Source organism: Diorhabda carinulata, chromosome 7 (assembly GCF_026250575.1).
Source record: "Diorhabda carinulata isolate Delta chromosome 7, icDioCari1.1, whole genome shotgun sequence".
NCBI classification, from domain to species: Eukaryota; Metazoa; Arthropoda; class Insecta; order Coleoptera; family Chrysomelidae; genus Diorhabda; species Diorhabda carinulata.
In genome coordinates this window covers 9,558,067-9,579,304 of record NC_079466.1, presented here as the reverse complement: position 1 = coordinate 9,579,304, position 21,238 = coordinate 9,558,067, and the positions used below count along the sequence as shown (strand labels likewise).

General features: G+C 31.1%; 1 protein-coding gene across 2 annotated transcripts in view; it reads right to left on the bottom strand.

The window, feature by feature from the left end:
• Nucleotides 1–19,458, bottom strand: part of LOC130896666 (uncharacterized) — a 30,627-nt gene extending 11,169 nt beyond the window's left edge. Inside the window, exons 1-5 of one of the 2 annotated variants that reach the window (XR_009059598.1) lie at nt 18,421–19,447; nt 17,602–18,128; nt 16,111–16,183; nt 12,211–12,378; nt 11,205–11,291 (exon numbers count right to left, since the gene is read on the bottom strand). Coding sequence is in view for 1 of the 2 variants with exons in the window: in XM_057804914.1 (XP_057660897.1) it covers nt 11,205–11,291; nt 12,211–12,378; nt 16,111–16,183; nt 17,602–18,128; nt 18,421–19,362 (1,797 nt within the window). In the remaining variant the exon portion in view is untranslated. Of the gene's footprint in view, nt 1–11,204; nt 11,292–12,210; nt 12,379–16,110; nt 16,184–17,601; nt 18,129–18,420 lie in introns of both variants that reach the window. The other variant, XM_057804914.1, reaches the window with a different exon arrangement.
• Nucleotides 19,459–21,238: the final 1,780 nt, after the last annotated feature.

Sequence of the window (21,238 nt, the reverse complement as noted above, 5' to 3'; positions counted from 1 at the left end):
ATTTAATAATCAAATAATCTTCAAAATTCTTCAAAAAAACATTGATAGTGATAAGATATCAACACGTGGTCGATTTTATATTTTATTTATGACTTCAAATGAGAATTTGATTCACTATCTATCCTATTCTAATAATTTCGGGTGCTGTTTATAATATTTCCAATTGCTACTAAAGTTCCACTTTCAAATTACTTCCTTTCAATAAAACAATAATATATTGATTGACATTTAGAATTTTTATGAATATAGTAAAGAAAAAATAAAAATAAAATCGAGATGAAAATTTGTTTCAATTAGAAAAATCAATTTTACTTTTGTTGTTATATTTCAAAAATATGCAATCATCACTTAAATTATTCATAATTGTTAAATTATTCATAGTTGCATTAAAATTTGTAGAATACTCAAATTACTTTAATCTTCTTCTTTCTTGATCTATTTTTCAAAATACTGATAATATAACAATAATATAATAATACTTGTAATATTACTACTAACCGTCGATATTAACATCCCCAATGGCTTCGAAAATGTATTCTGCCGTTCTTCAAAGGATAAAACATCTACTTTCCCTGCTAAAGCATCGACTACTAGTTTCGACGTTATTACAGCCTTTCCTCCTCTCCTCTCCACTCCACTCGAAAGCTCGTAGTATATTAGAAATAGTACAATATCGGCGGGGGGAGATGTATTCAGTATTCTTCGTGCTATTAGCCAAAAAAAGTTGTTGTTTTCTCCTCTAAGGAACGGCAAGCCAACATTTAGAATCATGAAATTCGAAATAATAGATGTAAATAGATGATATTATGATTACACTATAGACTGTACTCATAATGACACTCACATTTTGAATTTTAATAATAAAACAACAAATAATGAAAAGATGCAATAAATTCTGTTACATGTTCACATATTGCTATGTTCATTAACATTGGAATGTGTGATGAGATAAGAAATTTGAAGATTCAAGACATGTTGATTTCTATTATGATAATCAAAAGGTGTTTCGTTATCTTGTTTCATTTCTGATAGCCCTTATATTTAATATGTATGTAAAAATCACTTTTTCAGCATAAGTATTCAAAAATACGTCTTTAAGTTTTCACAAGTACTTATTGTACATTATAGCTGCTTCACCTTTAATTTTTTGTTAAAAAAATTAAATATTCATTTTGAAAATCCCTTACGTCTATAACATTGAGAAATTTGCTAACTAATTTTTCACAAATTTCGGTAAATCTAGGAAGCAATGCGTTATTGTCATCGAATTCTGGAATCATATCCAAGCATTCTTTTCTAAAATTGGAATTTGTAGAGTAGACATTTTATTATTCAAATTACTCAAAGGTAAAAAGTTTTGATGGAGCTAATTTTAATTTAATTTTAGTATAATTTAGTATATTGTGTGTCAGAATTTCCTCTATAAGACATATAACATATATAGTATGAGAAGAAAGATCCTTTCCATTCCAAGAACGTACAGTATCCTCTTACTTCTTCCAGGTTCCAGCACAACACACATCTTCTAGTTGGGTTACTTAATTCGCCTAGCTAAGAGCTCTAGCTTAAGAGCTTAAGAAACTAATCGGGGAAACAAACCGAATGTTATTTTCATTAACGCCTGTTTGACTATCCTTCTGACTGCGCCACCTATTTTATTTCGCTGAAGACGTTTTTTAAAAACTGACTTTATTATTAAGAACAACTGGTTCCAATTTCCAAATATATATATATATATATATATATATATATATATATATATATATATATATATATATATATATATATATATATATATATTCAAAACTCAATATTCAAATTGACGGACAGTAACGGATCTCTTAGTCCAATATACCGATATACTTTCGGTCACAATGACCACAGCTCATTTCACTCTTTTCCGAACTTGATATTTCATCCTCAGGAATGCCCAATAATTGTTTTAATGTGTTATTGGATTTATAAACCAATTTTAAACCCACTCTGCTGAATATTCTTTCCATCCTCTCGTGTAAAGAGGACTGAAAAGTATCAGAGCAAATTTTTCTTGTTTTTTAATTTGAGTTTGGAAAAAAGTGGTTTCACATAGAGATTTTTTAAACCTATGACGATTGATTAACCTATTTACAATTCTTTTTTCATAACCGTTGAGTACAACTACATCCTCAATAAAGGACTTTCTTTTCTTTATCTGCTTTCAAGTAGAGACAATCTTTCCTCTTCAAACTCCTGACAGTATTCAGATCTCATTTACTGACTAATGGTTTTTTATTCTTAGTAGATTTATTTTTCAAGCCTATCACCGTTCATGGCTGAACTATTCATAAGTCATTTTGAAAAGCAAATCAGTAAAGATTTTCTTTATTTTCCCAGGGTATGGTACAGGTATGTGGATGATATTTTCGCCATATTAAATAAGAAGAAGGCAAACGTAAGCAAATTCATTTCAGAAACCAACTTAATATATCCCTCTATGAAGTTCACCTATGAAATGGACAGTTACCATTTTTAGACACTTTAGTAATTAGGCTAGAATTTGATGTATTTCTGATTCCTTTCATTGTATCCAACATTTGAGGATGTAGCTAAAAGATCCGTTACTGTCCGGTTTAAAGAACCCATAGCTATGAAATATGGACGGACCGGAAAATCAGGTACTGCCGATCACGCTGCCAGTCACGATCATTGCATAAATATTAATAATGGAAAATTGTTGAAAAATGTATACAATAACAAATTATTGGATAAATTTGAGAGCATTGAGATTGCTAGATGTAAGAGTAGCTTAAATAGGGATAAAGGGCCAATTCCTTACAGCTCACTCTTTAGTTTAGTAGTCAGATAATAAACTTGAATATTTCCGTCAAGGAGTTTTTTCCTACTGGAATTAATTTTCGCAGGAGGTGGCTTATTGGTGGGAAAATTTAGTATAAAACAGGTGAGTCAAGTTATTGGATTTCATTTTACCTTCAGTCTCTGAAGAAGATAACTTGGTTATTGAAACGCGGGTCAGACAGTGTAATTGTTAGTGTTGGTGTAGTGGTGGTGTAAACTGTTACATAAGATAGCATTAGATGGCTAGTGTATGGTCTCCTATATCAACTACACTTGACCACTAGGTGGCAGCAGAACGGACGTTAAGTAGAAACGTCAGTGGTACTCCTGCGCTTATGAGAGATATTGTAAAACATATATGTTTCCTTAATAAAATAGTATTCAATAAGTTCTGACTATAATTTAACAAGTTATAAAACATGTAACATGGTGTGAGGTGAAATCACGCCTAGAAGATAAAAGGTGGAAATAAGACTATACTGAAATAAGACACAAATGAATAACAGTAGCTAGAGGTTAATGAACTCTGCCACACCCTGATAGAAGCTTGCCGAGACCGAGTAGAAACGCGAAGATTTCACGTAGAGCAGTAATTTAATATTATAAAAAGAAAATGTCAACATTTAAGCCACCAAAAGCTTTAGTGTTTGATCAAAATACAAGTCAAAACTTTACAAAATTCATGAAGTTTCAAAATATACATGAAAGCATCTGGCTATGACAGTAAAGATGATGAAATGAAGATCGCTATATTCTTGAATATTGCTGGTGAAGATGCTCAAGAGGTTTTTCAAACCTTTAAATTTGATATTGTTGGAGATGAAAAAAAATATGATAAGGTCATAGAAAAGTTTGAAAATCACTGCATGCCCTTTGAAAATGAGACATTTGATAGATTCAAGTTTAACACGCGCTGTCAGCAAGAAGGGGAAGACTTTGATAACTTTCTTACGGCAATAAAAAAATTAGCAAAGCCATGCAAGTTCGCAACATTGCATGATTCTCTGGTAAGAGATAGAATAGTAGCTGGTATATTAGATGCAGAGGTACAAGAAAGGCTCTTCAGAGTGAAAAATTTGACTCTTAGTCAGGCAGAAAACATATGTAGATCCTCAGAAGCAAGTAAAAAGCAAGTTCTGAATATAAGAGGGAATGCAACACAAGTGGATGCAGTTAAGAAGCATCATCAATCTTATAGCAGTAGCAGTGCAAATGAGTGCTTTAAATGCAAGACAAAACATGGTCCCAGAAACTGTCCTGCCTTCGGGAAGACCTGTTCAGTATGTAAAAAGCCAAATCATTTCGCAGTGGGCTGCAAAAGTAGGCAGCAATTTAAAGGTAAGGAAAACATTAGAAGTAAGAAGAAAACGCTTGATGTTGAGAAGAGTGGGTCAGAGAATAGCAGTAACGAGGGAGAATCAGACACACCATATTTAGATTCAGTGACACTTGACCAGGTGAAGTTTAAGAATAAGAATACAGATATTTGGACTGAGAATGTATTAATAGATAACGAGTACATCACTTTTAAGATAGATACGGGTGCGAATTGTAACTGTTTGCCCATAAAGTTTGTTAGGAAGATAGGAGCAGAGAATAAAATAGTAAAAAATAGACTATCGTTGAACACATATGGTAATAATAAAATAAAAGCTAAGGGGTATGTAATATTAGACTGTATGGTAAAAAGAAAATTTTCTAAAATTAAATTTATTGTTGTTGATTGTGACAGTATGCCTATCTTGGGATTAAACACCAGTTTCAAACTTGAATTAATAAAACAAGTTAGTGAAGTTAATAATAAAAATAATTTTTTAACAAAAAATTCTGAGGTTTTTGAGGGTACTGGAAAAATACCATATAAATATAAGATAGTACTAAAACAAAATGCAGTTCCATATTCTAGTAACTGCAGAAGGGTGCCAGAAACATTAAAACCAAAATTAAAGAAGGCACTAGATGATCTTGAAAACAGGGATATAATTTCCAAGATAGAACAACCAACAGAATGGGTCAATAATATTGTGATTATACAAAAACCAACAGGAGCATTAAGGATATACCTAGATCCATTACATTTAAACAAATATGTCTGCTTAGATCAACATCCGATCCCTACTGTTGAGGAACTTAGTTTAAAGTTAAGAGATAAAAATATTTTTACTGTGCTAGATTTAAAAGAAGGGTTTTATCATGTTCCTCTTGATAAGGAGAGTAGAAAGTTGTGTACATTCATTACTCCTTTTGGAAAATATGTTTTCAATCGATTACCATTTGGCCTTAATGTTAGTCCAGAAGTTTTCCAAAGGATTAATGAGAAAATTTTTGGTGATTTGCCAATAGGAATATATTTTGATGATATTATAATTGGGGGAGTAGATGAGAAAGAACATGATGAAATCCTCAAGGAAGTTATTAGTAGAGCCAAAAAATTTGGTATAAAGTTCAACAGATCAAAAGTACAATTTAAAGTTTCAGAAGTCGCTTATGTAGGTCAAATATTTTCTGCTGAAGGAGTTCGGCCAGATCCAGATTATGTAAAAGCCATTTTGGAGCTTGAAGATCCAACTAACAAAAAAGAGCTCCTAAGGATACTGGGTATGTTAAATTATCTCTCAAAATTTTTACCTAAGTTGTCTGAGCTACTATTTCCATTAAAAAGCCTTATTAAAAATAATGTAGAGTTTAACTGGACTAAAGATCTGTCTCTTATATTTTCAAGAATCAAGAATTTAGTAACGAAAATAACTAAGTTGTCTTTAGAAATACAAACCGATGCTAGTCAAAATGGCATTGGTGCTTGTCTTATGCAGCAAGGCAAACCAGTTGCATTTTGTTCCAGAAGTCTCACAGAAACTGAGTCTCGTTGGGCTCAGATTGAGAAAGAATATTTAGCTATATCATACAGCTTATCAAAATTTCATCATTTTGTATTTGGGAGGCGTATTGTTGTAAAAAGTGATCATAAACCGTTAGTAGCTATCCATAATAAGGATATTTACAAAGTGTCTTCTAGGCTTCAAAGACTGAAGCTAAATCTGCTAAAGTATAACTTCACTGTAGAATACCTTCCAAGAAAGTTTATGTTTATTGCTGATCTTTTATCTAGATCATTTATCAAATCTAATGTCAAAGATGATCCTGAAATGGAAGAGATTGTACATTCTCTTGAACTTGACTTACCTATCTCTAAGGAACGACTCCTTGAATTAAGAAATGCTTCTTCTAAAGATTTGGTTTTATCTAAAATCATTGATTTCTGTGGTGATGGTTGGCCAGAGGATAAAAAATCTATCACAAATCCAGACATAAAAGCATTTTTCAATCTAAAGATAATTTGTATGTTCATCAAGGATTAATTTTTCATGATTATCGACTTGTTGTTCCACAAACGTTACGTCACAAAATGCTATCAAAATTACACGTAGGCCATTTTGGTATTGACAAGTCTAAAGCTAGGGCAAGAAAACTTTTCTATTGGCCTGTTGGTCTCGAGATGTTCAGGATTTTGTTTCAAAATGTAAAACTTGTTTGAAATACAGTAAAAGTGTAGTAAAAGAGCCACTAATGCAACATGAAAGACCAAATGTCCCATTTCTTAAAGTAGCAGCAGATATCTTAACTTATGTAGGTAAAGATTTTTTATCAGTAATGGATTATTACAGTAACTGGCTTGAATTAGTTCCCTTGGATAGTAAGACTGCGTCAGAAATCATTTTGAAATTAAAGTGTATCTTTGCTACCCATGGCATTCCTTCTAGTATCATCTCAGACAACATTCCATTTAACAGCAAAGAGTTCAAAGAATTTGCCAAAAGATGGGAGTTTACTTCAATCACCACAAGTCCACGATATCCCAAGTCCAACGGACTTGCTAAGAGATCTGTTGCCATCTGTAAAGACATTCTTAAAAAATGTAGTAATTCTGGAAATGATATTTATCAAGCACTACTTGAGTACAGAACTTCTCCATTGATAGGTCTTGGTGTTTCACCATCTGAACTTCTAGACAATCGTTTACTAAGAACAACATTACCCGTTTCTAAAAAACTGCTAACAGAGTTACCATACGTTAATCAAAAAAAAAAAATTGTGAGAAAAGATCTAGACCTAACAAATATCATGACAGGGGAGCAAAACATCGAGATTCATTTGAAAAGGGTCAAAGTATAATGATAAAGAATGGATGGTTACTGGGTACCGGGTGAAGTAGTAGACAAACATTCTACTCCACGTTCATACTTAGTTAAGGAAAATCTAGACAGAGTGGTACGAAGAAATTCATCATTTTTAAAGAATAACCCTAATCCAGTATCTCTTAGGCACTCTTGTTTTGATTCTACTGACAATAATTTGTCTCATTAATAATAACAGTTAAAGTTTAAGTTATATGTTTTCTGTTCTAATAATGTCTGGTATATAGTCGTTTTCTTTTAGTTCGAATTTTCATTTATTTATAAGTGTTAAGTTGCTTTTATAAAAGGGGAGATGTTACATAAGATAGCATTAGATGGCTAGTGTATGGTCTCCTATATCAACTACACATGACCACTAGGTGGCAGCAGAACGGACGTCAAGTAGAAACGTCAGTGGTACTCCTGCGCTTATGAGAGATATTGTAAAACATATATGTTTCCTTAATAAAATAGTATTCAATAAGTTCTGACTATAATTTAACAAGTTATAAAACATGTAACATAAACAGTATATTCAGTAGAATATAAATGACAATAAATTTTATAAGTTAGGTCGTTATAAGTGAAGTTGAAATTTATAGGTTAAGTGAAATTAGTTGGTTGTTAATGGCGTTGAATTTTTGTAGAATTTGTTTATTCAAAATCTAAAAGATATGCATAAATTACACTAAGGTTAATTAACTCAGTTTTCTTATTAATGTGTTGATCATTTTGAGCAATATAAGTTGTTTCTAAAAATAAACGTTTATTGTAGTTTTTTTTCAGTTGTCAAAACTTTGGCAGATTCATAATTCATACTGTGACCTTCATGATAGACATTAGTCGGTAATGAACATATATCAGGATATAATCTGCTATCACTGTTGTGGGAAGTTATCCGACTGATCAGCGACCTTTTCGACTGACCAATGTACTTTTTGTCACAGTTTAAACAATGTATTTCATATACTATTTTAGGCAATTTATTGTTTGGTGTTTTATCTTTCACTTTAGTAAAAATAGATTGAATATTAAGTGTTTGACTGTATAGGCCAGTAAAAAGGGCTAGGAACTTCAATTCAAATTGCTCCTGCGATATTTTTTTTAAATTGTAGGTTGTAACGTACCCATCAATTATGAAGAATCTTATCACCCCCTAAAGGGGGGAGAGCCTCCCAAAATACACGTCAAACTTGTTTTTTGAGGTAATTTCAGAATATCCCGGAAAATTATTATCTTACCAAAAAAAAAACTGTAGATTAAGATAGGGGACAAAATTTCACAAAAAAAGGTTTTTTATTTATTTATTATTTTACTTTAATAGTTTCGATCCCTATATACAATTTACTATAGAAAAGGAGAATACTGAAAAATCGTTACCTTTTGTTTATATTTAATTTAGAAGAAACTAAGATAATAAAATTATAAATAATTAACTAGTATAGGAAACCAATAAGTTCTGTAAGATATATCAATTATCATTCATATTACCCACGTAACACTAAAATTAATCAAACAGATGAAAACTGGAGTCCTCAAAATTTCTGATCCAATTTATCATAAAAATCACATTAAAATACTTTACAATTTTTTTAAGAAAACTCATATCCTCAATATCTTTTGAAACGAATTTTGTATAGTTCATTTGACATTGACACGAGCATTGAATCATTATTTTCAAACGTCATTTCTAACATTTCTATTCCATCTATTCATACACATTTACCATATATAAAATCAGTTACTCCCAAACTTTCTGGAATCTCTAAGCAACACAATAATAAAATAACATACAGTTGAAGACTTAATATCCATTTTTACTAGGGTGAAAGGTAAAACACCAATCAATAAATTGCCTGACATAGTATATGGAATACCTTGAAAAATTGTGACAAAAAGTACATTGATCAGTCGAAAAGGTCACTGATAACTTCTCACAAGAGTGATAGCAGATTATATCCCGATAGATGTTCATTAATGACTCATATTTATCATGAAGGACACAATATGAATTATGAATCTACCATAGTTTTGACAACTGAAAAAAACTACAAGAAACGTTTATTTTTAGAAACAACATATCGCCTAAAATGATCAATGCATTAATAAGAAAACTGATTTAAATAACCTGTGTGATTTATGGGTATCTTTTAGGTTATGAAAAAACATGTTCTACAAAAATTCAACGCCATTAACAACCAACTAATTTCACTTAACCTATAAATTTCAACTTCACTTTTAAAGACCAAACCTATAAAATTTATTGTCATTTATATTCTAGCAAATAAATATTCAACAACATTCCTAACGACCTAATATATTGAAAGTTAATGTTATCCCTAACTTTACCAATCAACATTAAACATCATTAACTAAAACTTATCCTCATCTAGTCTATAAAAATTTAACGTCATTCATAATCTAAAATTAATTAAAGCAGAATCAATATTTCAATTAAAATATATATATATATATATATATATATATATATATATATATATATATATATATATATATATATATAACCTAACATGTATATGAATTTCTTCATTTCGATGACGACTGAAGTTAGTCGAAACGCCAATTTTTTATCAATCTGTCGAAGATTATCATAAAAAACTAATTTTAAAACAATAAGAGACCTAAAATCAAGAACATTTAGAAGCACTTAAATATACATTGATCCAAAATTCTACTTTTTCCACTTTGCATGTTCATTTGGACCATACACACCATAATTGTTTTATGCTTTACTACTTCCAATCTAGTTCAATTCTTCAGTATTCGTTTCTGTAATTCCAGCCCAGTTTTTCATATATTTCTCACGATTTTTCCCCTTTTTCATACATTATTTCAACAGATTGTCATTGTTAAGGATACAGCTCTGTTTTTCTATGGTTTACAAATACTGGTTTGCAAAATAAATATAGAAACATTTAAAGTTATAAGTGTCCCATGATTTTGTAATTTAGTATAGGGACCCAAATATTGATTCTAAGCAACTTCATCTCAATAACATTTTTACGTATTTGCAACATAGAAATCAAGTAAATAGAATAAAAATATTTTCTGAAAATTAACAAATACTTAATTTATCAAAACGAATACTACGTTGAAAATGTAAAGTAACCCAAAGATCCTACGGTAGATGTACAAGGCAATTGTGAGACCAATCATCACATATGGTGCAGTGGTTTTGGGGTACTAGAACTAGTCTGAATACCATGAGAAACAATGTGTCAAAGGTACAAAGACTGGCTTATATGCAACAAGGGCCATGAAATCATGCTCAACAACTGCACTAGAAGTGATTCTGAATCTCTCACCTCTACACATACTACTGGCAAGCGTGGAAAAAAAACATCACTTGTGTGCTCAGGTCAATCTAGAAAGGAACTATCGCAAACGGGAGATCATCATCCTATCCGATAGCCAAGCAGCCATTAGAGCTTTAAACTCCAATATCATGAAAGTGGAAAAACATCTAAAAGGAACAACGTCAAACCTTGCATGACTACACATGATTCTTTATTCCCTTAGCTGCTTTTAATGACTTTAATGACAAAAGATTCAAAAACGTTTTCAATGCTTTTATGGTTAGAAAATGTTTTCGATTCTTTTTATGGATTTGAAAACAATTTTAATTGTTTTAGTAGAATCAGAATAACTATTTTCGTTGAAGCGAGGTCGATTATTCATTTCTAAAAAGAAATTTAAAGTAGGTATTGTTCTATTCTCCTTTCATAATTGTAATACAGAAAGTATAGGAACGAATGAAATAATATTGATTATTGAATAATTGAACTCCCATTTTTATATGAAAAAGTTAATTCTGCATGAACAATACAGTCCAATTACTTTTTTATTTATAGACAGAAAGAGTATTTTACTATTAGTGATTAATTGATAAAAAGCTATATTATCGCTAATTAACATGTATAATAGAACGTAATTTCAAAATGTCGAAGCTTGAACAAAAATCTTTAGAAACTATTTTAAAAAATACCAGAAATAACTAAAATTCAGTAGGGAAATACTTTGAAAATATTTTTAAAAGAGAAACATTATGAATTTATACAAGCTACTTCAAATCGTAATATGGCTTGTAATATGAATTGATGAATGTATCGATAGAAAACATGTATTACTACCGATAATATTCGTATTCGAGAAGAGTTTCAATTTAAAATTTACCTTTATAATTGGATTAAACTCTTTCAGTAAATTGTCTGCTCGTGGTTTATTTCTGAAATAATGAGGATACATTTCGAAGAGAAATTCCTAAAACAAAACAAAAAATGACAAACTGCACATTCAATATTTAATAGATGTAGACACACAAATCAACTATCCGCGGTTGGCTCTTTCAAATAAGTAGTTCAGCTCTATAACTTTAGCAACTGAACTCGATTTTCTTTTGAAATGAAAAGATTCGTGAAGTATATTTCTTGAAATAATCATAATCGTGATCGAATTTTTGAGTGGTATGTCGTTGTTAGTGAATGGAATTAATACAAATGTGTATTTAATAGTGAGATGTGTTGTCGTGTTAATATTTCATCACTAAATAGGATTACTAAGAAATATTTGGTTTATCTTCTTTTTGCAGAACTTGGGAAAATTGTAAGAGATTCGGTGAAAAACGTATTTGATTTAGAAGTAATTATTTTACATAGAAAATAGATCTTTTATTCTATCTTACCTCTGAATAAACTTGTAATAGACGAAGAAATAGTTATATAATATACGAAAGTTTGCTATTAATTATATTTGGCTATGAGAAAAGGGTTAGTTTTTGGTCCTTTGAAACCGACTTAACCAAATAACTATGTTCTAGATACATTACCAACTCCCAATTACGAGTATTATTTGTTATTACTTCCCTATGTCTTGAGGTTTTTTCTCAATTATAATGTACCTAGTGATTACTGTAGTACTGCGTTCTTTTCAACTTACTGTTATTACTATTACTTTTTCCCAAACGTGTAACATCCTCTTTTTTGTAGCTAAGTAATTGTTTGTCATATATCATTGAAAATGCTGTCAGCGTTTTACGATTTACAATTATACCCACCTTCAAATATTTACGCAAGTTTTGTGATTCTTAAAGAGACCAAATCAATTAATTGTATTTCAATAATATAATTTGAAATTGTGAATTTTTAATCATAGTCCTGTTAAGATTAGAAATAATACTTACATGATCTAAGAAACAATGAATAATTTGATCTACATTTGAATCACTCTTTTCCATTGCTTGCAAGAATTTCCGTTGCCTTCTATATATTTTTTCAAGATTTCCAAAAAGATAACCTTGATAATGTTCCAAGTGTGGAGGTACATGTCGTTCAATAAATGGTTTATATAACTGAAACATAATTGTTAATAGACTTGATGCCACTTGAAAGTTAATAATAAAATTCTACTTTATTTACCAACAAATTCCACTCAATCATAAGCAGAAAGTAAAACAATTTATTCCATTCAAATTCTTAGATAAAACTTTCTTTGAGCGCAACAAGAAATTTTTCTAAACAATATTTCATTACTTATATAAAACATTTCGTTTTACGCGAAGCTTCTGTTTATTTTAATATGAAATACGTTCTATGCTCAATATAGAATATGCGCCAAAGTATACAATCTGAGAATATTGAGTTAAATTTTTTTAGGATAATAAATACAAATAAAAAATCGAATATTTTGATGATTCTTTTTTGACTAGGTATTTGGGTGCACTCTTCATTGGAGCACCTTGTGATTGACGACATTTTTTGTTTTATTATCAGGCGCAAGACTAAATAATGCAGATGGTCTTCCGACCCGTGAACATGGCACATATAATTGGCCAAGGGAAAAACATATGTTTTCTAGGTTCAAACTACAAACTTTCAAAGATTGGCTTTGCAATTTGTTAATGGGCATGAGGAATTCATGACGAATCAAGAATTGATGTCTTTATAACGAGAACTTCTTCACCTTTGAATTTTCCTTCGACTATCGTTGCGTAAATCAACTTGTTCACCAATTTATATATCACCAAATGCGTTCCGTTGGTTTATGTATAGAAACATGATAACTACGAAGTCAACCTTTGGTCTCAAATAATGCGCTGGTAATCCAGGCATATTCAAATCAATGAGTTCCTTGAATGTTAAAATAAACCCTCGTTCTTCCATAATATTTGCCCCAAATTAGGACATTTAGAAACAACCATTGTATTTTTGAGTGTTTGCTAAATAAATTCATTGACACCAAGCAATGAATGCAATGGTTCATGTTACGGAGTTAATAATTGCAATTTCACTTTTCCTCCACCATAATGGCGTCCATTGACTCAATGTGAACGCAGTAATCAGTTCTGTAATCGTATCGAAACGCTGCTCGATTCAATCAGCACTTCATAAATTCTTATTGTGCGTCGAAAATTATTTAGTTGTTGATCTCTGAAGTTTGCTAGACCATTTCGCATTACCAACATGCTGCGATCCAAACTAACGCAGTGCTCATCACGTGCAATATCTTGTTCATCAGTCTTCTCATTTCCAATGTTTCGAATCCTAGTTGTATTACGGCACCGGTTGCTGTATATTCCCAAAAAACGCGACTATCTTCTCTTGTAACTTATTAACAGTTCTTGGTAGGTCTGTACTGAAAACTTTCTCTTCCAATATACCGAATGGGATGTAAGATAAAGAGAATGAGATGAATAGTTGAAATTAGAACCTCGGTTAATGAAGCGCACTTCAAAAGTTTTCTGTTGCAATATTATCATTGTACATATGATGTGCCTGATCGCTTCGTTCTACTGGAACCACTGATTTTCTATCCGAATGTGACTGACACAACAAAACCTTCTGTGATCCTGTCAATTTGCGTCACCACCATGTTCCTATACCGTTTTCTCTTGAATTTATTCACAATATTATTCGTCACTAATTTTAAACAAAAAACACTTTTTTCTCAATGGGAAGACCCCTTCACATAACAATGTTCATAACTCCGATACTATGGCTGGTAACAGTTGTCCTGAATTCAGTATTATAAATTATGGCACATTTCGTATAATTATATGAAAAACAGCACCTCTGAAATGTAGAATTTGAGGTAAACTATCAACTGACCAAAATGTAATAGCTGTATATAAGTATCGTTACCTCTCCACTCCAGGTAAAAACATTTTCTTAATAGTGTAGTTTTGCAACATTTTTTCTGATCGTCGACCGTATGGGAAGGGTTATTTGCGAAAGAAGTGAATGGAAAAATTAAACAAGAATATTCATCTAAAATCACAAAACTACATAGAAAGTTGAGGAGTATTACAGTTAACAAAGACATTTTTTTTATTCTGGCTGTTGTTGGCTCAACTTATACAAACTTCATTATAACGATTGTCCTCGCAAATAATGCAAAGTAGGAAATAGTCCTGTTAGCCCTAATGATAATTATAAAGAAATATTTTTAATAATTTGTGAGAAAGTTCACGTTAATGTTTGAAATGGAATAACGTCTGTGACTGGGACTAAAGTTACCCTTTCTTTTATTACTTAACTCCGAAGGTAATTCATCTTCAACGCACTTGGTTGACTAAACAGCTAGATTACCATGGGTCTCAATTTTTCAGTTCATAATAATATAGTCCCTGGAACATCTATTATATTAAGATCTTCAAAGATATTTAAGAGTGTTTCTATATTTTTGATAAATTTAATATTTGGTATTAAATAAATACAAAGCTTATGATTCATCCAACCAACATGTTACTATTTTTTTTCGTTATGATTATTTTTATTACCTCTGCTAATATAAATGTCGAAATTGTAACTTATCTAATCAGCTTGCCATCAATCGATTATTGATAATTTCACAAATTAAATTACAACACATAATTTGGACCTTGTTTCGGAGAGAAAAAAACATTACTTTTACCTCGTAGGGAGTAATTGGGGTTGTAACCCAAAGATCCTACTGTGGATCTCCACGTCAATTCTGAGACCAATCATCACATAGGTGGCAGGGATTTAGGGTACCAGAAATAGTCTGAATACCAAGAGGAACAATCTCTCGAAGTTACAAAAACTTGCTTGCATATGTGTAACCGAAGCCATGAAACCATGCCCAACATCTGCAAGTGATCAAAATCTCCCACAATGTTCAGAGACGGAATCAACAAAGAAAAACCGTCGCTAAATAATGACTACACCTGGGATATACCTCATGATAATGCATCAAAAAAGCTTAGCTTTATGATAAAATTTTACCTGAAAACTGATCTGTAGAAGTAAATGGGATCAAAACAGTATACAAGAAATGAACATAAACGCAATTAAATGGTATACAGAAGAATCTAAAGCTGAAGCATACAGCATACAGGCCCAGAACCAAATACTCTGAAAGCCTGGGCACACACCAAGCATTTTTGAAGCAAAAATTTATGCAATTGAAAAATGTGTCCAGTTCAACCTATAAAGGAACTATCGCAAACAAGATCGCCAAGCAGCCATTAGAGCTTTAAGCTCCAATATATTAAAATCCAAACTTGTATTGCCTAAAAAAATTAAAAGAGGATTCGGGACATTCCGGAGAAAAGAGAAATGAAATTGCTAATAAGCTCGCTAAAGCGGGGGCAGACAAGCCTGTGGTATCAGCTACAGAACAATACAAAAACCATTGGAAAAGGAGGTAGATAAGAGATAACCAGATAACCAGAGAAGATCTGCTAGATGTATCAATTTAAGTAATAATAATCTATGAATACTAGTCCATTCGGGGCACTGTCGCCTCAATGAACATTTGAAGATGCTAGACTTAGCAGATAATGCGGCGTGCAAATTTTGTTGCACAAAGGACAAAATCTCTATCCACACTCGAAGTATGAAACGCTACGGAACTCCAGAGCATTACACCTGGCAGTGTATGAAATAGAAGACGAATATCTCCTGGAGCTAGAGCCATCCCACATTCTAAACTTTCTAAGAAGAGTGGGATAACAGATAAGCTGTAAGCACTGGGTTCCCCAAGGTCGCAGCAAGGAAGGGGGACATAATAGATCTTCGAATTGCAATGTATATGACTCCCTCTTATTTACATATATACATACCTTCACTACTTTGGCCAGATCCTCAACATATTTTTTCTCCGTTGATAGAATTTCTTCAACTATACATTCTAACCTAAAAGCACAATTACCGTTAAAATATGAAAAAAATTAACGATTTTTATTATTAATAACTTTCTTCTACTTGACTTATGCAAGTTTATACGATAATTATACAGTATTTTCGCCTTAAAAACCGATTTTAACCAAAGTATTTTGGCTTTCTTTGAAAATGGTGCTTCATCTCGGAAACAAATGGCAAGTTTGTTGAAAACACCTTCTCAACTGCAATCCTGGAAGTACGTGGCACTCGTCCCTTTCAAAGAGTTACACTGTAGATTAGGTTAGGTTAGGTTAGAAAAGCGAGATTAACACCCATATGAACGCTCTTGCGTGCACTCGAAAAGTAAGGATGTGTGGTAAATTCTACATTTATGTATAATTTTGAGAATGTTGCTCATTTGGAATAATAAAAGGAAATAAAATAAAGTCCAAAAAATTATTTTCAAGTACAAGATACCTATCTGCTATCCTAAAAAATACAATCAATCTTGCAAATGGTTTTTAATACCTAAATTTCGGTGCTAATTACATCTGAAGCCTCACTTCTGAAAATTTTCCGAAGCTTCTCAATGACTTTGTTGTAAATACATCGCTATCGGCTTTTGTTATTCATGTCCTTTGTACAAACTTCTCATCGGTAGCTTATTTTAGTAGTATTAGCATACCTATGAATTTATATTAGTGAAACCATCAAAATATTTTAACTCTGTTGGTAGTTTTCGTGACTAATCCTTAGTTTCAGCATATATCAAAAATGTGCATTACTCCCAAGTCTCCCACAGGATCTCACAGAAGAAATGGGCCTGAAGTCGCCCTTTATTCATTTTATTCGCTATTTTTTGGCTGTTAAGCTGTTTGTCCATACCCTCCTTAACCTTACTCAAATTTGATATTATTATTGAATTCAACAATGAAGTTGAAATAGAACAAACAATAGATTATTCTTTAGAATATATCTTTCACAAATCCTTGTGCAACACGCATCCGATTCTGATAATAATTCCAATATACAGAGTCTCTCAACGTATCATAATTTCACTTTGCAACGATTCTTTCCACTTATAGAAGCTACACCATAGCAAGTGATAAAACAGCATTTAATATATATCTAATAACCTAAAAATTCCATCTGCTAAAACATTTTCGGTACATATTTCATTTCATCAAAAATTTGCCATTAGCTTTTTTCAAATTGTCTTTCAATTCAGAAATATTTTGAAGATCACTAGATCTCATCGTTAAATAATTGCTATTATCTCCTTTGATACTTGGTTATGACCATTTTTTCACTTGATACCTCTTTAACTGATACATTAAGTAACAAAAATCGAGGAGCAAGTACATTATACATACATACTAGCTTGAACTTTCGGTTTGAAATGGGCATAAATAACAAGGGAGTGGATAAATTAGAATGAGAAAATAACTTACTTTTTACAGGAAGTTGTTGAATTACTTCTGCTGACAGTTGCAGAATTATTTCCTTTCACAAATAGTGAATTATCAGGTACTCCAACTCTTTCAATCCTCACAATTCCCTTATTGTCACAAAATGTTTCCCTTCTCACATTACTGTAAAGCTCCTCTTGATTATCTTTGTTTCTTCCCAAAGAAATTCCTTCATCATCTTCATCAAAAATTGAGCTTTCTTGAGATGTAGTCGAGTATATTGTTGATCTATTTGATAATGGAGCAAACATTAAAAACGGTAGCTCATGGTTATCTTTATTAGGAATTTCAATGTACTCATATACACCATTTTTTGTGCTAGTCGATGGCAATATGCATAAATCTTCATGTATTATGTTATCGTCTACATTAGGTTCTATATTATTCTTCATCAAGTTGAACGTATTGCCATCTTCTTTAAAAAATATCATATCAGAATTTTTCGAATGTTTAAGAACATCTTGTAAGCTTTCTTTTCCAATGGTCACTACTTTTCTCTCTATCGTTACCTACAAATTTACACATCGATTATTTCCTCTAATTTCGAATCTCTGTTAATTACTGCCACATTTTATGAAATTTACATGACGATAATGCCTAGTTGTCACTTTTATACTGCTATAATTTTAACATTGAATTCAGACAAAGTTTTTCTTCATATAGAAATAATAATCGTGTACTTCCTATGAAATACAATGCTTAAATGCTTAGAAAAGTTATATTTCTCTTCTTTGACAGTCACTCTGTGACAAAAAATGTTTGGATTAATAATTATTCATATGTTTTAAGAAATCATTTCACCTGCACTTCAATCAATTCTTTGCCATCGTCATTGTACGCTTCAACAATAACCATGTCGTTTTCTATCTCATCACTGAAACTTTCATTGAATTCTTCTGTTTTACTGATGAATTTCTCGAATTCTCTTGCCTTTTTATTTATTGCTTCTTCACACTTGAAATCGATTTGACCATCTAATTTGATTTTATTTTCATTAATAATTGTATCACAATCATTAGTATGGCCGTGCCTCTGAACTATATTTCTTTGTTCATCATTACAATCTAAAACTCTGTGTACTAAATATTTGTCAATTCCATCGTTATTAATACTATTTTCTGATGAAGTGGAAATATCTATTGTTTCAGTATAATCTATAAATCCATCTTCTTTCATCTTAGCCATTTCCAAATCCATTTCGAGTATGAAACTTTGCCTCAATTTTTCTGTTTCTTCTTCATTTTCGGCTTCTACAAAGCTCTTCGTTTTCGTGTGATTTTCTTGGTTTTTATTGTTATCACGAGTTCTCTTTATCACTTCAACATTTTTATTAGCATCTCTAAGAGAGCTTAGAAGCATTTCTGTGTTGATTATTATTTTATCACTAGAGCTAGCTTCCCTTGTAGTTGCACTGGATGATGAGCTGCTATTTTGTATTGCGACATGCGAGTCTTCAAACTGTTGACACAGAGATTTAACAGAATATTCTGCTTCATCTGAATGTTTCTGTGTGAATGTTTTAGCTGTATCTTTTTTATATTTATTTTTTCTTGTAGTTCTTCTATAACTTTGGTGTCTTACAAATAATCTATCCTTGTTGGTTTTGTCATTATCTTTCTCCATATTGCTGATCAATTTTGGTAAAGTAGTACTCTGTTGTTTCACAGGCCTCTTTATTTCTAAGAAGTTTTTCAGAAAACTTGCACTGTCTTTATGTATTTTTTTATCACTACTGGATTCCATAATATTTAAATAACATCATTTGTATTTTATAGTATTGATCTCACTAATTTTTAGTTTGTTCAACTTATCTGCTTTACTCTCTAATATTTGCATTCCTCTATAAAAAGTGTTGATCGCCTTTAATGAATGCAGAGAGATAAGATAAGCAGATACAGATAACGAATCAGGACGTTTCGTAAGAGATCATAATAAATAGTGGGATTATTTCTCAACCAATTCTTCATAGTAAAAACCTTTATAAAATAAATTATAACATAAGCGGCTGTGAGTCGTTCAAGTTTTCTTTTGGTCGACTGGTTGTTATCAGGAATCACAAGATCAGAACAATAAAAGTGTCAATTTTATCTCAGTGATAGACAGAATAATAAAAGTTTTTTTTATATTTTGTTTTCTGAATAAAACCTATAATAACAAAGATCAATACGCAGGATCAATAAGCAGAGTCTATAGTGGGCAATAGTGTATTAATATATTTAAAGGAAGATGGAAAATCTTGTAAAACTGTTACTGGCATGCATTTTCAACAAGATAGCAAAAAGGCGAGTAAAATTGCTTGAACAATAATGAATTGGAGCAACTTGGTGTGAATTACTGCACATAAGACAATTTTAAAGAGATGGCAACATGCTATTGCAATGAACGAAGTGATCTGAATATTTTGCATGGCGCCAACCAACATTGCTAATTATTTATGCGGTTCACTGTATCGAACAGAAACACCATTTATACTTGAAATAAGATATGCTTAACCGTAATGGGACAATACATCTATTATTGTTGAATATGAATGATTCGCTATTTTAAAAACATCAGTATGTATATGATCGAATGGTTTATTGCCTGTTGGGGTTCAGTTAAATTTATTTACTGGAGAATTTCTATCATATTTGTTCTTTTGACAAACTTCACAATTATTTACAAAATTTTCTATGTCTCTCATAAATTGAATTATATTTTATTCTAAATCTCTACAAATAAACGTTTATTATCGAAATATTTTTCTCTTTTTGTTCTTATGCAATTCACTCCACCACATGTTAATAATATTTGATTTTTAGTATTTAGACCTCTGTGTGTGATTGGTCATTCTATAATTGGATTTTCTAGAGAAGATTGAATAGACCAAAATTATCTTTTATGTGATAACCAGGTCGATATCACATACAAGATAATTTTGGTTTCATTAGAATATCTGATATTATATTCATTTTATTATAACTCTTATAATTAAGATCGTCCATACTTCTAATGACTCTGTTTTTGATGTATTAATGTCACAACTGTTTTTATCTTCTTCATTTTCAAAACTTTATTTTTGAAAACAACAAAAAACACGTTACAATTTCACAACTTTTGAATGAATTACATTAATTTCGAAAGATTTAAACAATAAAACACCTAAAAATACTATTCACAATAATTTCTATTTATATTGAAATAAATGCTGATTAAGTAGTTATGAAATATAATCATTTCACATTTTAGTTTTTAAAGTCGTCTGGAGTTTTTTAGATGTAATTCTAGATTGGTTTTATAACTATTCACTGAATGACGAGTGAGTTTTATATACAGTGCTTTTCAGATAAAAGTATCCACCTTTAATAACTTTTGTAATACTGGTATTTAGAAAAAATCCAAAAACACGTCAATTTATGTTGGAAGGGGCAAGCATTATGGCTTATTTAAACTTACTGGAAAGCCACCCCCTCACCCCTAGCAGCATCCCCTTTATTTTTTTAAATTACTTTTCATATTTTTTATGTAAAATTTGGATACTCCTCTTTGAGCTGATTTCAAAAATGTTTAATACTTGTCGGTTAAAGTGGTTAGTTTATGAGATAAACAATTTTTCTTTTAAGAGCACAAATTTTACTTA